Raw genomic sequence first — 18691 nt, 5'->3', positions numbered from 1 at the left:
TTGAAGAATTAAAAGGCAAAGTATCTTCTGATGATTCAGGAAGCTCTGTCAAGTCTGTTCGGACAAAAAGTACTCCTCAAATCTAAACTTTTGGGTCTTTCATGTCTTTGACATAAATACATTACCGTAATTTGCAGATTGTAAGCCGCTACTTTTGTCAATCACTTTCAACCCTGCGGCTTATTCAATGATGCGGCTAATTTATGCATTTTTTCTAACGACCGCTAGGGGCGCTCGAGCAGAAAGGGTAAGAGTGAGACAGGGGGAATACGGTCTATGTGTCGAGGAAGACACAAGTTTAATGTAAATTCCTGCTTTGTGAATAAATGGCACGAACAGACCCTCATCATGGAAAATGCAAGAAGAAATGCATATGATGCAGCTTTCAAGTTAAAAGCAATCGTTAAAAGCAGTGTGAAAAAATCCACCATCACCAACGGGTTTGGAAAAGCCGGTCTGCTGCGTGACGGAGAGGACAGCGCATGCTCAGGAGAGAATTTACCTCAGGATGAGAGTAACACTGACGGCGACAACGAAGGAGAGACTGAAACTGTGTGGCTAAGAATATCTGACGCTATTCCAATCCGACACTGAGGAGGAAGACTTCCATGGTTTCAGGTGCCTATAAGTTACTGCTGCTCTCAGGGACTTTTACCAGTATGTTTTTTTAACCAGCCCTGTTAGTGTTGTTACTACCATATTGCTGCCGTGTTACTGCCGCATCACAGGCACTGTTTGGAATAGAGCTGTGACGGGGTGGGAATTTTGATCACCGTGGTGATGAAGCAGCAAGAGTTGTGGTGTCGCGGTTTACCCCACACCACCCCAACACAAAATCCACCGGTGGCCGCGTCGCAAATGAATACCGGTACAAGTAATAATTACAACGCAGTATTCTTTATTAACAAATAACATTAAAAAGTAATTAACTAATGAACTAACTAAATAGGTGTTGTAGAATGAGTATGTGTGTGTGTGTGTGTCAGCGCACTGCATGTCTAAGAGGAAGGAGCGTGTGCAGCACAAGAGTGAGTGAGAGAGAAGAGTGAGTGAGATAGAAGAGTGAGTGAGAGAGACGAGTGAGTGAGAGAGACGAGTGAGTGAGAGAGACGAGTGAGTGAGAGAGAAGAGTGAGTGAGATAGAAGAGTGAGTGAGAGAGAAGAGTGAGTGAGATAGAAGAGTGAGTGAGAGAGAAGAGTGAGTGAGAGAGAAGAGTGAGTGAGAGAGACGAGTAAGTGAGAGAGACGAGAGAGTGAGAGAGACGAGTGAGTGAGAGAGAAGAGTGCTTAGAGATGCCGACTTTGCGACTGTGTGAAGAACTTTGTGCAAGTTAAGGCAAGCATTGAGGCTAAACAATCTTTAATCAATGCAGTTGAGAATGTCGACGCCAGACTGCCTGGAGAGTCACTGGGAGACTGCTCACGGCAGCTGCAGGTGGATTTTGAGATGCTGTTTGCTTTCACTGAGACAAACAGATGCAAGGATGCCTTCATTTACTTCTCCAGGTCTTCTGGGCTGATGTGGTACTGACCCTCCATTTATTGCAGAAATGTTAGTTTACCAGAGTTTGTTGCAAAATAGCAGCGTTGCTTGTTAAGCTGCTATGTTGTACGTAAATTACAAAAACTAGACATAAATGTGAGAATCAGGTTGCAGGAATATGTGAGAGACGGGTCTATAAAGTGTAGTCAGTGCTGTGCGACAACTTTCCACCACGTCTCTACTAAAATAACAAAGCCAACTGCAAAAAACACCAAAGAAACAAAAGAGAATTAAAAAGGACTTTACTCTCAGTAATTAGTTTAGTAGTTTAAATTAGTAGTTTAAAATATTCCAACTGTTCTTAAATATTATTAGCATTGTTAGTATTATTATTATTATTTTTCTTACATAATAATATCACATCAGCTATATATGTTACTATATTTCTCTTTTTTATGTTGCCACTTGGCTGATCGATTTGGCCATCGAGTTGATCACATAGAGATATGCTTTTGTTATATTGGACAATATATATCTTATCCTTGTCTTGCAAACTATGGAGAGAGGGGGGGGGTTCGAGGTGTTTGAAAAAATAAAAATAAAAACTTGCTATGTTGTATTACAAATATGAAACTATATCTTTGTTTCATTGTATTTATGTATGTAACAATTCTCTTTTTGTTTGCAATAAAAACAAATTGAAAAAAAAAGGACTTTACCCATTTATACACTGATATTAAGTATCTGTCATATTACCAAAGAAAATACAGTAAATTTTAAAGTTAAAAAAGCTTATTACATACAACTTAAGTTTATTTAAGCAATTATAAATATATGGTATCACTGACAAATATGAGAATATTCAAACCAAAAGTTTTTCATGTAAATATCCAATAAACAGAACCCAATAAAGTGAATTTCTAATGAACTTCAGCCGTTTTGCAGAAACTAAGAAAACGACACAGACTTTAGGGCTTGGCGAAGGCATGGGCCACCCTGGACAGGTCGCCAGTCTGTCGCAGGGCAACTACAAAGATATGGTTTCATTAAATCATATTTTTTTCTGCAATTCCTTTTATTAGACATCAATAATTTTAAACAATGTACGAAGACAGGACAAGATTTTGTAATTCACAAATGTATTACTGAACATTTTCTATTCTTAAACATACATCAGCAACTGAAGTTGTTTTCTAAGAAACACTTACCAGGAAGAGCTGTGTTGAGTCCCACTGTCAAGGTCAAAGAGCAGCTCCAGGGTTTGGGGATTTTGGGCAGAGTCATCAGCTGACTCGTGGCTTCCTGTCTCCCAACCAGAGGGCATCTGCCAAACGGCTGCACACGACATCACTTTGCTGTCATTGGCTGAAAAGGAATGGGTCACATTTAACGTTGGTATACACGATCTTAGCATTGATTCCATTTTTATGGGTCGTATTCTCAACTCAGCAGAGAGGAACTGGAGTAGCAGGCAGTCATTTGACGACCCGGATACATTTGTTCTAATCCAAATCAATACATTTTACACTTTGTCAAAATCCAAAAAGGGCTAAAGGTATGGAGTAAATGCAAAATCAAGTAGGACCACCACCTGACCGGGCAATGTCAGCATGATGGGTTAATTGCGTCACCTGGGATTTGAACCCTGATTTCCTGCACTTAAACCACCATGAATTTTATAAAAACATATTTAGATATATGTAGATTTAGAATCAAATATGATTTTTAATTGTTTTACAGTCCAGAAATGTATTATTTTTCTTCTTTTTTATTTATTTTTGCTTTGAAGATAATTGATAAGTTAACATTAATTTTCGAATAAAAAACAATAATGTGTCTGATTAAGATAAAACTGCAACTTTAAACACACAGAACACACATGGTGTGTAAAGTCCTTTAAAATTTTTGGTTTTAAATCAAAATCTTCTGACCATTTATTGAATTTCAGCTACACCAGATTCCTAATAATCCATATCTGGTTAAAGACTCGGGTTGGGGGTTTATTACAGTAGCAGCGAAGCAAAGTAAAAATGGATTTAGAAATCCTCAATGAAAAGTGCCGTTGATGTGCATGTGACCATCATTGCTTTTGTGTCACACATTGACTTTGCCTCAGCCATTATCCCTCTTGTTGGTCATTATGTTCATACATTAGTATTGATTGTATCAGGGTCTGAACATGACTTCTAACGCAGCTTCTTCCATTAAACCTGTAAGGACTGTCTGGCCATTACTGGCCAGCCATTAAGGATCACTGAATGGGGTCATTAGACTTAAGATAAGCAAAAGAAAATGGATCATTAGGTAAATGTAAAAAAGAAACAAAAGTGAAACCAAAAAGAAACATAAAGAAGCTGTGAATAGACAGAAGGAGGTGGTCGGACATACTTTTGTTGTAGCACGTGCTAAGCACAGCCTTATTTGCAGGACTGGCAGCAATGTGCCATATCTCCCCAGCTTGGTGCAGGAGGACATTCTTATTAATGATGTTATTCTCATCATCAAAGTCAATGATGTGGATCTGAAAGAAGAGCAAAGACAAAGAGAGGAGATGGTTAGAGGGAAACTGTCAGTATACCCAAACCCAACTCCATCCTCAGAAAACATGAACATTTTTATTAAAAAACTTTGTCTACGGACAGTAATTTCAAGGTAGGATTTACGGACCTACATTTGTTTTTTTATCGTTTGACATTGGACTTTAGATGTACAATGTTCAGTAGCACACTTTTATAATAGCAAACTTTATTATGTTTTTAATCTGTAAATTCATGATGCACGTGTTGTAAACAATTAGAATAAATATTGATCAAGTTTGAGCTGTACTTACATATTGAAAAGCCTTTCTTTAGGGGGATTTTTTTGTTGCTTTTTTCAGCATTTTGGTAAAACAGCAAAGCGTGACGACAAAAGCCATTCTTCTATTGCTGTTGCAGTGATTATTTCAGCCCCATCCTCTATTCCCCACCCTCCTTTAAAGCCAGGAGTATCACATTTTGCTCTGGAGCCGAGTTATATTTCACTGAACCCTGTGTGTCTAATTTTACTCTAAAAAATGTACTAATCAGTTGATGAAACCTGTTTTACATGACAACTGCTTGCATTTGTGATATTAGCTCAAATACAAACATAACATTCCTCTGCCTCTTTTTTTTTTGGCAGGCAGGGCGACGGGTGGATTAAACAAAACTATCCTCGCCACGACACATCCGCCCTCTCAGGAATGCTGTTGTTTAAGGCAGAGTAAACTTCAGTCAATATACCAGCCCACTTCAGGCTTCATTTTCTTCATTCAGAATCAGATTTTAGTGGGCTTATGCACTTTTTTTCTATGTGAAATTTGACAACACTTCATCATACGTCCATGCCTCGATGAAGTGTTTTCCTAAGCAGTAAGTGTATCTGTCAGGAAATTGTAAAGGTGGCGAAGAAAATGATTTATCTCATTTCTAGTAATCTATTCATATGTTTGGTCATTTTATTAAAATATTTTTTGGGGGGGAAAAAAAATAAAAAAAAAAAAATAAATCAACCTTCTGAAGGCTGTGTAGTACAGCTACAACGCACATTTAGTGCATTTTCCATGTATGAAGTTTCTGTCTTTCGTTATTCATGCGTGATCTACGTCATTTATACGTGATTCTTGCCTTCGTCAATGCGTAGATGTCTGTCAAGGGTTTCAAGTGACGGGTCTTCATGTGAATTCAGTCTTAAGCTGTTCAGAACTTTTGGCCTTTTACGTAGTTTATACACAATCACGTAAATTCTTTGCAATTGTGCGTGATTTTTGTGAGATGTATACTCAAATTTGTGGCTTTTCTCGACCTTTCCACGTATGTCTAACAGACTTTTCATGCATGAACCACCGATATATGTATGTATAACCTTTCTATCACGTATACGACACACATATCATGTTCAAATTATGTAATTGACGCATGAATCACTCATGAATTGCATATAAACCGCACAATAATCACACGGTTCATGTTCTACATTGGTTTATGTGTTCTTTGCGTGGTTTATTCTTAATTCGTCTGTGGTTAAAAAGTGGTTCATTTCTTAGATGTGAACATTTCACGTAAAAACCCACAACTTTTCTCACTTTTTCCACGTATGTTCACGATTATACCATTGTCCGGGGGAAATCTCGATTTTGAGTGGCTGTTGGGTGTGCATTAAAATTTGTTAATTCAAAATAAATAAATAAAAAGTGATAATGCACACCTAAAAAAGTAGTTCCGGTCACATAGCTTAAATGTTCTATATCACTGCGCTGGCTTCTTTAAAACAAACTTTAGATTCATCGTCTGGACAAAAACAAGCGGTTAGAGGAGAACTTTCTCTCTGAACTGATGCTTTATTTAACACATCGTGGTCATCAGCATAGATATCTTTCCTTTTGCGCTGCATGCCGCTTCGTGGCGGACTGTTCAGTATTCCACGGCGTGTATTAATTTCTGATAATGCACACTTTGTCAGTTATTAACTCTTACATTACCAATTTTCATCCGCGCCATATGTGCAAAATGCACAGAGTGGTTGTGTGACACGGCCTTTACATTTAACAGTCAAATCTCAAGGTCTGACAGAGCAAATGATGTACCTTTACAATTCTGGTTTTCACCCTCAACCCCTGCAGTTTGTGGTTAACTCCAAAAGCTCCCAAAGTGATGACAAAGCTCAGTGTGTCAAAGGTATGGTCAGATGATTCTCCTCTCTTTAGACTGATTAGGTCTACTTTCCAGCTCACCTTGATCTTTAGTCTCTACGCTCATACCTTTGAAATGTCTTACAGAAACTTGGAGCATCTTTTCTCAAACATTGTAACTATGACTGCAAAGATTAGAAACCAGATTACAAACCATTACAAACCACAAGTGGAACGAAAATGCTCTTAGTTCCTTGACCTTGTTTTTCTCCCCTTGTCTGAAGGCTTTGGTGGCACAACAGTGATGCTTTGCAGTATAACGATTCATCAGACTATCAAAACCTTTATTTACAAGGAGTTATTAGAAAAACCACTTTACTGAGCTCCTTTCATGAGAAAAATTCTATTATATATTCGGCAAGGGCCCTCAACTGAATGCAGTTCAGGGCCCTCAATGCAGTAAAATGGTGTGGATGTCAAGGTTTGATCAGACAATTAATGGCAGTTTCTCCCATAAGAAAGACACTTACAGCACCTTGGAGAGCCGTTAATAGGGTTGAACTGGACAATAACTCCTTCTAGACACTTCCACTCCCTTTGCATATAGTACTTTTACAAGCTGAAGAAGAGGACAGAGGAGGTGTGGTGGAGGAGGAGTAGAAGAGCACTGGAGCGGCAGCATCTTTCAGCCCCCTCAAAGTCAAACAGGCAGCTATTAACCTTGAGTTGGGTAAAAAAATATTACGCAAAGTTGTAATTTTATGGCTGTGGAGGTGCAGCACAAATAAATTTAGACTGACTGGATAGGGTAATTGGAGGGCCTGATAATAGGGTCCCCCCGAATGAACCCAGGTGTAAGAGGACAGATTTTGAGCTCTCCTCCCCAAGGTGATTTATTCTTCACTCTTTCAGGCGTAAGGAGTGACTCATAGCCTTCAGCCACTTGGGTATGGTCCCAGCCTCTAATTATGAGCCAGCGGTGAGAATTTAAGGCAGGAAGGAGGAGAGGTAGGAAGGTAAGTGGAGGTGGTGAGGTGGGGATAAAGCCAAGCTGGCTCACTGCCCCCACTTTGTGGGCTTCACCACTAAAGCTCTTTAGCTGCACAGATGACAGTAAGCAGAACAGAGGAGTAGTGAGCGGGTGAGAAGTGCCAAGCTTGGCCGTTTTATCTCGTTAGCAGCCCTAAATGCCATGCCAAAGAACCCTCCGATCTGTCATTTCGACTACTGGTCTCTGAAGGATTTGAGAGGTACTCAGTGAGTTAAGAGAGACATTTTCACCCTGCATTATGCTTAATGGGAGGTGGAGAGGACAGCAGGCTTATGGATACAGCTGAGGCTATCTGGGAGGAAATGCCAATCGAAAAAACATTTTTCATTTGAGTTCAAACTCTGCTAAGAGAGCTCAACGATATTAGCCAGCATTGGAAGGCAATGTGCTACATGAATAAATCCAATCCCACAGATTCAGCCACAGTTTACAACCTTGAGGAGCCAAAGTAATCCCTGGAAGGACTGAAATGGACCTAAAACGAATATTAACTTCTGGTTAGGCCCATTTCAAAGGACTGGAAACAGTGTTTTTGAGAGTACTGTGATTATTGTGTCTTCTACACATTTATGTATGCTCCTGTTGCTGTCATGTTAGAACAAAAACAAATTTGGTTTTAATTAGTTTAATGTAAACCAAAGTCATATGTGTCATGTTCCAAATCCCTCACTTTCCTGAATAAAATTGAACAAATTATTATCAAGTGCTAGCTGTGCATGTGAGTGTGCATGGATGTGTGATTGTGGCCCTGCATCCGACTGGGACCTGTCCAGGACGCCCCCTGCCTTCGCCCTCGAGTGGGCGGGATAGGCTCCAGCAGCCCCGTGACGCCGAAAAGAAACAAAACGGGTTTAGAAGATGACTGGATGAATGAATCATCAGAGCCTTTTCCCTTTTAACTTCAGCTGTAACATGAAGAAGGAAGCCAGTGCTGTAATATTTTTTTCAAATCTGTGTTTTTACATGCAATATTCTTTTTCATGAAGGGAATATGCCTGAGCAGTAATTTACGGTTTCATTCTCATTTAACCGGTAATGCTTTAGCTCTTCCTTTAATTAAGTTTCTCACTTGTCAAGGTCAGCTTTCTACAACGCAGTTTGAGGGCGACCAAAATAAAAAATGAAAAAAAAAGTAAAATTAACAGATTTAAAGTCGTAAATTTACAGCTTTAAATCTCGTAAATTACAGTAGATTAAAGTGGAAGTGATCTTACAGAGCACCAAGTGAACGCAGCGCTTCAGCAGAGCAGACCTACTAAACGTAGCTGAACAGGTGAGCTGACTGTTTACTGATAATGTTCCAAATGTTTGGAAGCTTTATTGGAAGATTTATGATTTATTCATGTTTTATTTATGGATGGGTGGTTTGCAGGATCTCTGCAGCCGTTGATGAAGCAATGGTGTCCCTGCAGCTGTCCACTTCAGTCCTTTCTTCCTCCAAAGACCAGATCTCTAAGTCTGTGTGATGCTTCCATCTGAGGTGGAGCACTTTCTGGCATTTTCAACATTGTAACGCTAATATAACAGACTCTTTTCATTCATCTTTGTTGTTTTATGTTGAAACGGGACGTTTCTTCTGGAGGAGGGGGCGTATGTAACTGTTTACACATTGGTGTTCTGTGCATGACAGGTTCATAACGCAATGAGACAAATGGACTTCTGGGTAGGTGAATGAAAAGGAAAATAAAGTATTGGTCCTCTACACCCAAACGTGTCTCTGAGCTCCTTATTTTACAGATGACACTCTGTTTTACCGACACCGAACCCCAGAAAGACGGCTACGCTGACGATAATCTGGTTTTGAGTTCCCAACATTTCTTTGTTTTTTAAACGTATCTGGAAATAAAGCTGCAGAAAACGCTCCACATCTTTCATCTACAAGCTAGGCTCCGATAAACAGTAAATTTATGAAAAAAACTCAAAAGTTGTCTACTTTAAAGTCGTAATTAAAAAAAAAAAAATGTTTGTAAACTGGCCTTAAAACTGTGTTGTGGTTTTCAATTAGATTTCGGGTAAAACTTTGGAATGAATTTTCCCATGCTTTAAAAACCTGCAATTCTTTAAAGTTTTGTAAAAGATGTTTACGAAAAGCATTTAATTTCTGTTTTGTAATCAGTCATCTTTCTATTTTGGTTGAATTTCTTTCTGATTGACATAAATGTCCTTTTTAATGTCAATCATGGAACAAATTGGTTTTGAATCTTAAAACTGTTTATTTACCTCTGCATTTTATCTCAACGGTGTTATTTTATATTTACGTTCTCTGCTCTTTATTTGACTGTATTGCTGTTTTTAAACATATTCTGCTACTTGTGACCTACGCTTGTACATGTCTTGTCACTTTTTCTCTGTGTTTCTCCATATTTTACAGATTTTTTTATATAATATGTGTGATTCCTTTGGGTGGAGGCCTTGAATAAACCATTTGTTTTTTTTGCCCTCCCTGCATTGTACTTGATTTTCTTTTCATCAATCTCCACTGTATATTGTAAACTAAACTAAACAAAAATTCAGAAAGTTACAAGCTACCCCGATTCCAATATTCAGGGTCCAAAACTCTGTGCAAAGCGTTACCTCCCAATCATACATTTCACAAAGCATCAGTAACAAAATCACGCCATCATCTCCAGACTTTGGTGATTACCATGAATGCTGCAAACATGATCAACTGCTGTGAGAAAAGGATTTTTGGTGGATTTGCAGCAATATATGAATGAGGACATCTGAACAAACAATTGACATTTGTTCTACCATGGTCCAGGTGAATACTCAATTCTGATTGGCTGCAGAGTCTCAATTAGAAAGATAATGGGCACCAAAAAAGGAAATTCAGGTCATACAAGCCTGAATGTTTTATATTATTGAACCGGGCTGAAGATTGGAAGATAGGTGGACAGATGTTATTCTACAGTTTATTACAACAGGAAGACAGTAGAAGAGATCTGTGTCCTTCAAATGTCTCTATGATGGACGTGTCAGAATTAATTACCATCAATGGCAATGTTGCCTTTCATTTTAAACAGTTTGTTGCATGTGGTCCTCTCTTATTGTCTTTCTGTATTGCTTACCTTGGTGCTTGATACAGTATTGAGGATCTATGAGTGATTTAATGGTCAGAGTTAAGAGTGAATAAAGGTGATCTAGGAAAATACTTGTGGACTTTGTTTCTTTGAAACAAACTTTTGCTTCATCATCTGGACAAAAACAAGGAATAAAAAGGTAAACCTTCTCTCTGAAATGATGCTTTGGATCAACTATCATGAAGGCTCGGTAGCCGTTACCATGACAACTGCATAACAATTGGTCCACATCTTGTGAAAATGATTCAAAGGTTAAAAAAAACAACTGGATTAAAGCACTATTATTTTATTTAATATTTGTTTCTTTCATAAATGACCATGGTATAAGCAGGATAATACCGTTTGTGGTGTCCATTATCCATTAAATAATTGTTGGATTAACTATACAAATTGGGAAATGATGATAGTAATACACACCAAGCAAAATGTGTTTTAGTGCATCAGTGCAAAATGCAGCTTTGCTCGTCTCCTAACTAGGAGGTGAAAATATGGTCACATGTCCCCCGTTTCAGCTTCAATCATCCATGATTGACATTGTTCCTTTTAGAATTCGTTTATTGGTTTTTGAATCCTTCCATGCCTCGGCACTGGTTTACCTCTCTGAGCTGATGCAGCCTTATGTCTCCTCCTGACCTCTTAGATCAGCTGCTTCTAAAAGTACCGTACAAACTTAGAGGGGACCACACTTTTGCTGCAGCTGGTCCAAAACTCTGCAGCGACCTTCTGATTCACGTTGGAGAGGCCAAGAATCTGGATCCAAACTGTGCGGCTGGTGAGCTGCGATACTGCATTTTGTTAGGTTGGGGGTGTGAGGGGCTGTAAGCTAGTGGGTCAAAGTGTAAACAAAGGAATGATGGGAAATAAGGGCTGGCTTACTCCGCGGCAAAAGTACAGCCCACAACTCAGAAGTGAATTTCTAATGAACTCCTGGCACTCTGCAGAAACTATGTCCTAGAAAACGACAGTTTTTTTTTTTTATCCTGGCTAAAGATGGCATCATCATCATAAAAAGACAACTGGGAACATTTTGAAAATGAATCAAACGATGATTGGAATGGGACTTTGGAGAACCGCTAAAACCTAGATTGAAATGGGGTGCCAACAATGGCTAGGATATCAAACTAAATATTAATATCAGGTTTGATAACAAGAAGCGTATCAGAATGTTGAATACACGTGAAGGGATCTGTAAAGGAGGGAAAAATATGAAACCAGTAAAATATTAAAATTGATAAATACAAGGAGGAAAAAATATAAAATGTTTTTATTCTATTTTGTGGAGAAAAAAAAGTAGGACCACCACAACTATATTTTCAGACACAAACAGAAAGATCAAGGTTTTGTGGTGAGAGGCAACTTTAAAATGGATATAAGGACAGGATAGTTGAATTCTCTAAACACTGAAAGCTAGAAACAACTGAAAAAACTACATATCTGACAACCTAACTCAATCCTTAAATTCTGTCCATTTCAAATAAAGAACAGCAAGCTTAAAGAAAACAGTGCCGTTGGAGTGAAATTCTCATTCTAACTACTACTCAGACGGTAAACTTTTGACATCTGGATTGGATTTGTTAAATACATTCTATCGATCTGATCTTCTGTCGTAAAACTCACATCTTTGAATCTCTGAGATCTGTGCAAGACGGAAAATCTGACTTTTTATTAAGTAAGAAAATTAAAACTAAGAAGTCCTCACCACATATAACTTGTAGAAAGGAAGTTTGTGTTTTGGTTACTGTACCAATTCCTCCCAGCCAAATAAATCTGCTTACATCAGGCAATGGTGGCAAACAAACTTTCTAGTAGTAGAAAAACGCCCACTGACCACTGCAGCAGAGCCCACAGGTGTACCGCCAAACAGGTGTACCGCCAAACAGGTGTACCGCCAAACAGGTGTACCGCCAAACAAGTCAGTGAGTCTGCAGCATGTTTCACATCACCAGTTAAGATTTGGAAAATTTTTCATCATGGGTGAAACCTCCAGACTGCTCTGGACTGGTGCTTGTCCCACAAGTGCATGTCCCATAAAACTGTCCATTTAAAAGAGACAAGCCTGACAGGAAGCAGCGTTATAATCTGAAGGACACCTGCTGAGTGCTGCTCACCTGGTTATCAAACTTTAGGGACTGGGTTCCCACCAGAAACCGAATGGCATCAGTCTCAGCTGTTTGGGCTGTCAGCGCACGCGCCTGTAACAGGAGGAAAAACGACAATAGAATAGAATAGAATAGAATAGAATAGAATAGAATAGAATAGAATAGAATAGAATAGAATAGAATAGTTTCTTGGTCCGAATAGTAATGAATGATGGTTTAGTGGGTATGTTTACCTGAAATTCCAGCCCGTAAATGACAGGGGCGTCGTCTTCCATCCTTCAGTTTGCTGTTGCAACAAAAACACTTTTTCACCGAGAATAAAAAAGCTGCTAAAATGCTTTATTTCCACCCCGTGCTTCTCATTAAAAACAGCAGCACTTCCGCGAAGTGATGCGTAACTAAAGATTCAAGCGTAACGTGAACATACGTCACTACGGTTTTAAGAGCTCGAGCTCTCTGCTCTTTTTACGTATGGTGGTTTCGGGAATGTCAAAGCAGTCCTGTTCACTAAGTTTGTCCTTTCTAGGGAACCTTACTAAGGATTTCCTCGGGTGACGCATGCGCACTGTAAGCCTATCTGTCAGTCGATAGTAAGGTAGGAAGCATGATCGTAATTGTCTCTTTTGGGGCATTTTTTAACATTGTTTTGACACGTTTGTACGTTTTTGCTTTCTGAAAATGTTATACATCTATTCTGCTGTCCGTGGTAGAACCCGAACGGACCTCGAGAGCTGGAGCTTAGCCGATTGATGAGCTTCCGGTAGCCAAACGGCTAGTACGCAGCAACATACACAGCATCAGACAGATCTGTCTACCTTAAATGGAGACTTATTGAGATTACTTTAAGCGCAAATGAAGTACTTTGAATATAATTAGTGTCTCCGAACAAGCGGAGGTGACAGGAAGTAGTCACAATTTGGGTTTTGTACATCATCATGACTGGTTGAACTCACCTGGTGATTTCTGATGTGTTTAACCTTTTAGGAACAGTAAGATGGATGCAAGGGAAGCTCCTTCCCAGAGGCCTGACACGTTGGACATCACAGACGATGCCGACCCTGCAGCCTCATCTTCAGAGCCGGCAGCACCCGGCAGCTTGGCCCCCTTCAAGGACAACATTCTGGCCCTGGAGGACAGCATTGATCTGGGAGGAGCAGAGTTTGCGACACCCCACGAGGACAGCAGCGCCACCCCCTCAGAGAGCCTGATGGACAGGTTGAACGACCAAATGATGGAAAGCGTCATGATTTCTGATTCACCTAACAACAGCGAGGAAGAGGATGTGGCTCCCATCGACTCATTTCTGGATAGAGGGGAAGATGAGAGAGCAACTGAAAAGGATGAAGGGAAAGAGGCTGAGATGATACAGGGGACAACTGATACAAAGATTTTTGTGGAGCAGCAGAACAACATATGTTCAGAAGAGGGCCCAACAGAGCAGATGAATACACCAGAGGAATCCAAAGACATTGTTTCACCGCAAAGTGACAATGAGAGTTTGTATGTTAGTGGATGTGAGGAACCAGAATCTCAGTCACCCCAGGAGACAGAATCAAAAGACCAGCCTGTGCCGGTGTGTACAATCTTCAGCCAGAGTGCACAGCCTAAGTCACTGGTGGCTGATGGCTTCAAACCCACCCTGATCAAATCCCCCAGTTTTAGCATGGGAAGCGATGGAGCCAATGAGGACACAGCGACCCCTCATAAGCAGAACATTCCACTAATGTGTCAGCCAAGCCCTAGTCTCAGTAAATTCTTCACTGACAACGGGCAGGTCAATCCAGCCTCTGATTTTTTTGATTCTTTTACCACCCCTTCCTCCTTCATCTCCATTTCCAACCCAAATGCAGAGGTGCCTCCTGGGACTGGAATGGCAGCTGGAGCTCCTACAGCTGAGCACCAGCTGTCCTCCACATCCTCCTCCATCTCCACCCCAGGTGGGAGTTTGAACTCTGGTCCTGTTCCCAACCCAATGTTTTTTCTTGATCCTAATGAACAAAGCACCAAGCCCCATGTCCTCCCAACCCAGACAGCCCCACTTCCCACTCAGTCCCCTGTCTCAACTCCAACATCACAAGAGCAACCCTTTAACCAGCTCCAGGCTGTGTTTTCAGGCACAGACGACCCGTTTGCAACTGCACTTAGCTTGAGTGAGGTGGATAGGCGCCATGATGCTTGGCTGCCAAGTGAGGAAACCAGGAAGGTGTTGATTTCAGTGGCCACCCAGCAGTATAGCCCTGCCTATGTGGAGAGCAGCAGACTTACCATGCCTGGTCTAAAGTTTGACAACCTGCAGGTAGGAAACTTGCCAAGTCCTTTTTTTTTTTTTTTTTTTCGACGACATGATCATAATTGTTTTTGTTTTTCTAGAATGGCTATTTTCATTAAAAAATCAATTCAGTGAATTTTACAAATCAAATGAGTTTTATTTGCTTTTTGGAAAATGTCTCTGCTTATTTTCATGGGGTATTTTCTGAGCCTTAATTGGTTAAAAAGCTTTGGATTCAAAGCTCTTGTCACCGGATCCCTTGATTGACACTCTACCATGTGGCTACTGATCTTTTTTATCACCTGTTCATGTGCAGACTGTGCAGTCAGACGGGGCTGAATGAGTTTAAAAAAATTTTCCATCCATCTATTTTCCAAAATTACAAAATTCTTTCAGGGTCACTGGGCTGCTGGAGCCTATCCCAGGTACTGTTGGACGAAGTCCAGTTCACTGGACTGGTCTTCAGTCTGTCACAGGGCAACACGACCACATACACAGACACACACACCCTCTTACTCACACCAATTTCAATGATCAATTAATCTATTGAGTACGTTTTTGGACTGTTGGAGAAAACCCACGCATGTACGTAGAGAACATGCAAACTCTACACAGAACTGTCCCAGCTGGGATTTGAACCATTGCCTTCTCACTGCTAACCACTATCCCACATGCAGCCTGTGACTTCAGTTCAGTTTTAAACTATTATTAAAGTTCTGTCGTTTGTGAATTACAGTTACTAAAGCAAACATAATATTCTAAATAGAATCCATCGTTGAAGATCCTCTGAAGTTTTTCAGCTTTCTTACTAACTCACAACAACAACAACCCTGTTGATGCTCTCTCCTTTCTTGTGTACCGGTAGTCTTTAAGGGCTCCTATGTACAGATCCGGACTCAGAAAGTGTTCATTGTAAAATCAGGATGCGATGAATGCTTACTGAAAAAACTGATAATAATAATAAAGTAGTCACCGAACTACTCCATTGACATTTAACTAATAACTCTATGAGATGTTTCAGTCTGGATTCCGTCCCAGTCACAGTACTAAGACTGCACTCACCAAAACCACCAACGACCTCCTCCTCACAGCGGACTCTGTATTACTCTCTCATCCTTCTCGACCTCAGCGCAGCATTTCATGCCATCTCCCACTCCATCCTGTTACGGAGACGGAAACTATTACTGGTTTCAATCCTACCTCGCTGGTAGTTTATACAACTTTCCTCTTCTCGGTCCCACCCCTCCCCTGTAACCTCTGGCATTCCCCAAGGCTCTGTCCTTGGCCCCCTTATTTTCATAATCTGCCTCCTACCTCTTGGATCTTCTGTGATTTCAATATCTAAGTCTACTGCTATGCCGACGACACTCGACTCTATTTATAAACCACACCAAACTCCACCCTCCACCCCCACGTGCCTCTTATCCTGAAATCCTGGGTCTCCTCCAATTCACTTGAACTCAATTGTAATAAAAACTAAGGTTATTCTAGTCTGCACAAAATTCATCCTCTCCAAGGTCAACAGCTTCACACTCACCATAAGTAAGTCATCAGTCCCCTCCTCCCCCCCAAGTGAAGAGCCTGACGTCATTTTGGCCAGCTCCCTCTCATTCCACGCCCACATCAACAACATCATCTGGACTGCATATTATCTTCTCAGAAACATCAACCGTCTTGGTCCCTCTCTCCCATCTTATGCTGCCTCCACCCTTGTCCATAGTCTCGTCACCAGCCTTATCGACTTTTTGTAACTCCCTGCTCTGTGGCCTCCCTCAAAAAACCCTTCACAAACTTCAGCTGCCCGAATCATCACTAGGACCCCCCCTGTCCACCCATATACTCCAGCAGCTGCACTGGCTGTCAGTCCACTCCAGAATCCTTGTCCAAATCCTCCTGCATGCTTTTAAAGCCAACCACGCCCCTTCACACCTGTCCAGCCTGATCCACATTGCCACACCACCCTGTAGTCCAAGATCCTCATATTGTCTTACTCTCTTCATCTGACGGCCCCCCTCCCTTGTCTCAGCACCATGGGGGGCAGAGCTTTAGGCTGTTTTGCCCCCAAACTTTGGAATTCACTACCTCCGCAATCAGAAACAGACTGTTTTTCCATTTTTCAATCAAAACTCAAAACCCATCTGTTCAAACGGTCAAACTCATCAGAATTTCACATCCCCACCTCTTTCTTAGTCCTTTTTTTATTCAATATTTATTTGTTTTGTTTTACTCACTTGTACAGTGTCCTTGAGAGTTCTGAAAGGCACTTTATATAGAATGTATTATTATTATTTTTAAAAACCAAGCATTCCCATGTTCTATTCCTCTAAATTCTGGAAAAGAAAAAAGCTGTCTTGATATCTATGCTAAGATTTACTCACTTTTCTGGGGATTTTTATTTCCTCTGGATTTTTTGTCTGCTGTGGAATTTTGTTGGCATTATTCCATTTCACCATATAATTTCTTTAATTATTGTGTAAAATGTGTCACTTTGGTTAACAGCAGTTGCTTGCTTTGAAATAACGATTTTGTGTTTCTTCAAAATGCTTTTGAAGCCATGTGTTTTGTTTCAGGTGGATGCTGTGAAGGACTTAATGCTTCGTTTCGTGGGCGAGCAAGCAGCAATGAAGCGTCAGGTCCTCACCGCCAGCTCTGTGGAGCAGTCCTTCAATGGCCTCAAACAGCTCGTTGTAAGGCTCCCTTTAGCTTTTTACCGATCTTACAATATTCACTCTTAAAATAACTATAGCTGGAGAAAAAAAGGTTCTTTCAAACAGGATATGTATATTTTGTATACAGTTACACTCCACTTAGTTTGCGTAAGAGCCTGTTTGCTTTTTATAATTGTTTTAAGTTACCTTAGCATTTAATCAAACTGTAAAATAAAAAAACTGCCCCAACATTTAGGGGGATTAACACATTGGTCAAAAAGCTTTGCCTCAAATTTTAGTGTAGGCTCAGACCAATGTTTTTCAGTGTTTTTTTGAGCCAAGGTAGACTTTTTCCTTGACAAAACTCAAAGCAGCAACAAAAAATGTTCCAAAAGAGAAACTCCGTATTCATGATGTACTAGTCCCTCCAGAATTTTGTGTGCAATTTTTGTTATAGTTGTGGTACAAAAAGCTTGAATTTGTGTTTGTTTTTCTTAGAAGTAGCAAAAAATCTCAGTTAGTAATTGTTTTTTTTATAGTTTTTTTTTTTTAACTTTACGTGAGTCGAGTAGTGGAATCGTTTCTGCGAAGCCTGTAGGTACCACAACCATTCGGCCTGCAACAACTGTTCGGGGTCTTTTGACTAATGCAGACGTCACATTATGTGATTGGCTGTCCGGTGGTCCGATGACGTGTCAGATAGTGATTGGACTGGACAAATTACGATACTACCATAGAAGAAGATATTATGCAGTCTGTTGTAAACAAACAGAGCTCCGAAATGGAGCGAGATTATCTTTTAAATGTGCTTTTATTATTGTTACGATTATTATTAAGTGCAGACGAACGGACTGCAGTCCGAACCCTCCTCCGGACCGCACTCTATAACAAAGCACCTTCTCTGCCTGCGAACACGAAGCTACGAGACTCCAGCTGCTCTGATCAGAGACATGGTGACGTGAAATGAAAACGTGTAGAACCCGAGCAGATCTCCACGCTACGTGGTTTCTCCAAGTGGGGCTACCGTAGTGTGACGTTATCCTTAGTCCAAAGGACCCCGAACGGTTATTGCAGGCCAAATGGTTATGGGACCTACAACGTATCCAGGCTTGCTTAATTTAGGGGAGGCGCCAAAAATGATGGCGTCTGAAGCTTTACGAAAGCCATGTGATTGATTCATGGAGTGGTTCACATTGTCCTGCGATTTTTCGCTGCGGCATGAATCCCTCAGGCGCCTTTCAAAATGTTAATGCAAAGTCAGTGAGAGTTAGGAGAAGAAACTGTGATATTTAAATAAAACCATTGTATCCCCTAAACAATAACCCCTAACCTTATCTCAGTGTTAAAAAAGCATAATCATTATCCACAGTGGTCCTTCATTTAGCGCAGGAGTTGCGTTCTAAAAATAAC

At 40.4% G+C, this 18691-nt stretch overlaps 2 protein-coding genes across 3 annotated transcripts in view; one reads left to right on the top strand and one right to left on the bottom strand.

Moving 5' to 3' along the window:
- Positions 1-12859, bottom strand: part of eipr1 (EARP complex and GARP complex interacting protein 1) — a 64643-nt gene extending 51784 nt beyond the window's left edge. The window contains exons 1-4 of the mRNA XM_004082678.5: positions 12598-12859; positions 12374-12457; positions 3872-4004; positions 2692-2848 (exon numbers count right to left, since the gene is read on the bottom strand). Of these exons, the coding sequence (XP_004082726.1) occupies positions 2692-2848; positions 3872-4004; positions 12374-12457; positions 12598-12639 (416 nt within the window). The 5' untranslated portion in view covers positions 12640-12859. The remainder of the gene's footprint in view (positions 1-2691; positions 2849-3871; positions 4005-12373; positions 12458-12597) is intronic.
- trappc12 (trafficking protein particle complex subunit 12) overlaps positions 12833-18691 on the top strand; it is a 33272-nt gene continuing 27413 nt past the window's right edge. Inside the window, exons 1-3 of one of the 2 annotated variants that reach the window (XM_023951255.2) lie at positions 12833-12959; positions 13349-14660; positions 17204-17320. In XM_023951255.2, coding sequence (XP_023807023.1) covers positions 13359-14660; positions 17204-17320 — 1419 coding nt within the window. In that variant the 5' untranslated portion in view covers positions 12833-12959; positions 13349-13358. Of the gene's footprint in view, positions 13260-13348; positions 14661-17203; positions 17321-18691 lie in introns of both variants that reach the window. The other variant, XM_020713791.3, reaches the window with a different exon arrangement.

This window comes from Oryzias latipes, chromosome 22 (assembly GCF_053564925.1).
Source record: "Oryzias latipes strain Hd-rR chromosome 22, Olatipes_Hd-rR_3.1".
Classification (NCBI taxonomy): Eukaryota; Metazoa; Chordata; class Actinopteri; order Beloniformes; family Adrianichthyidae; genus Oryzias; species Oryzias latipes.
The sequence above is the reverse complement of the archived record's forward strand: the minus strand, read 5'-3'. Positions and strand labels throughout refer to the sequence as shown.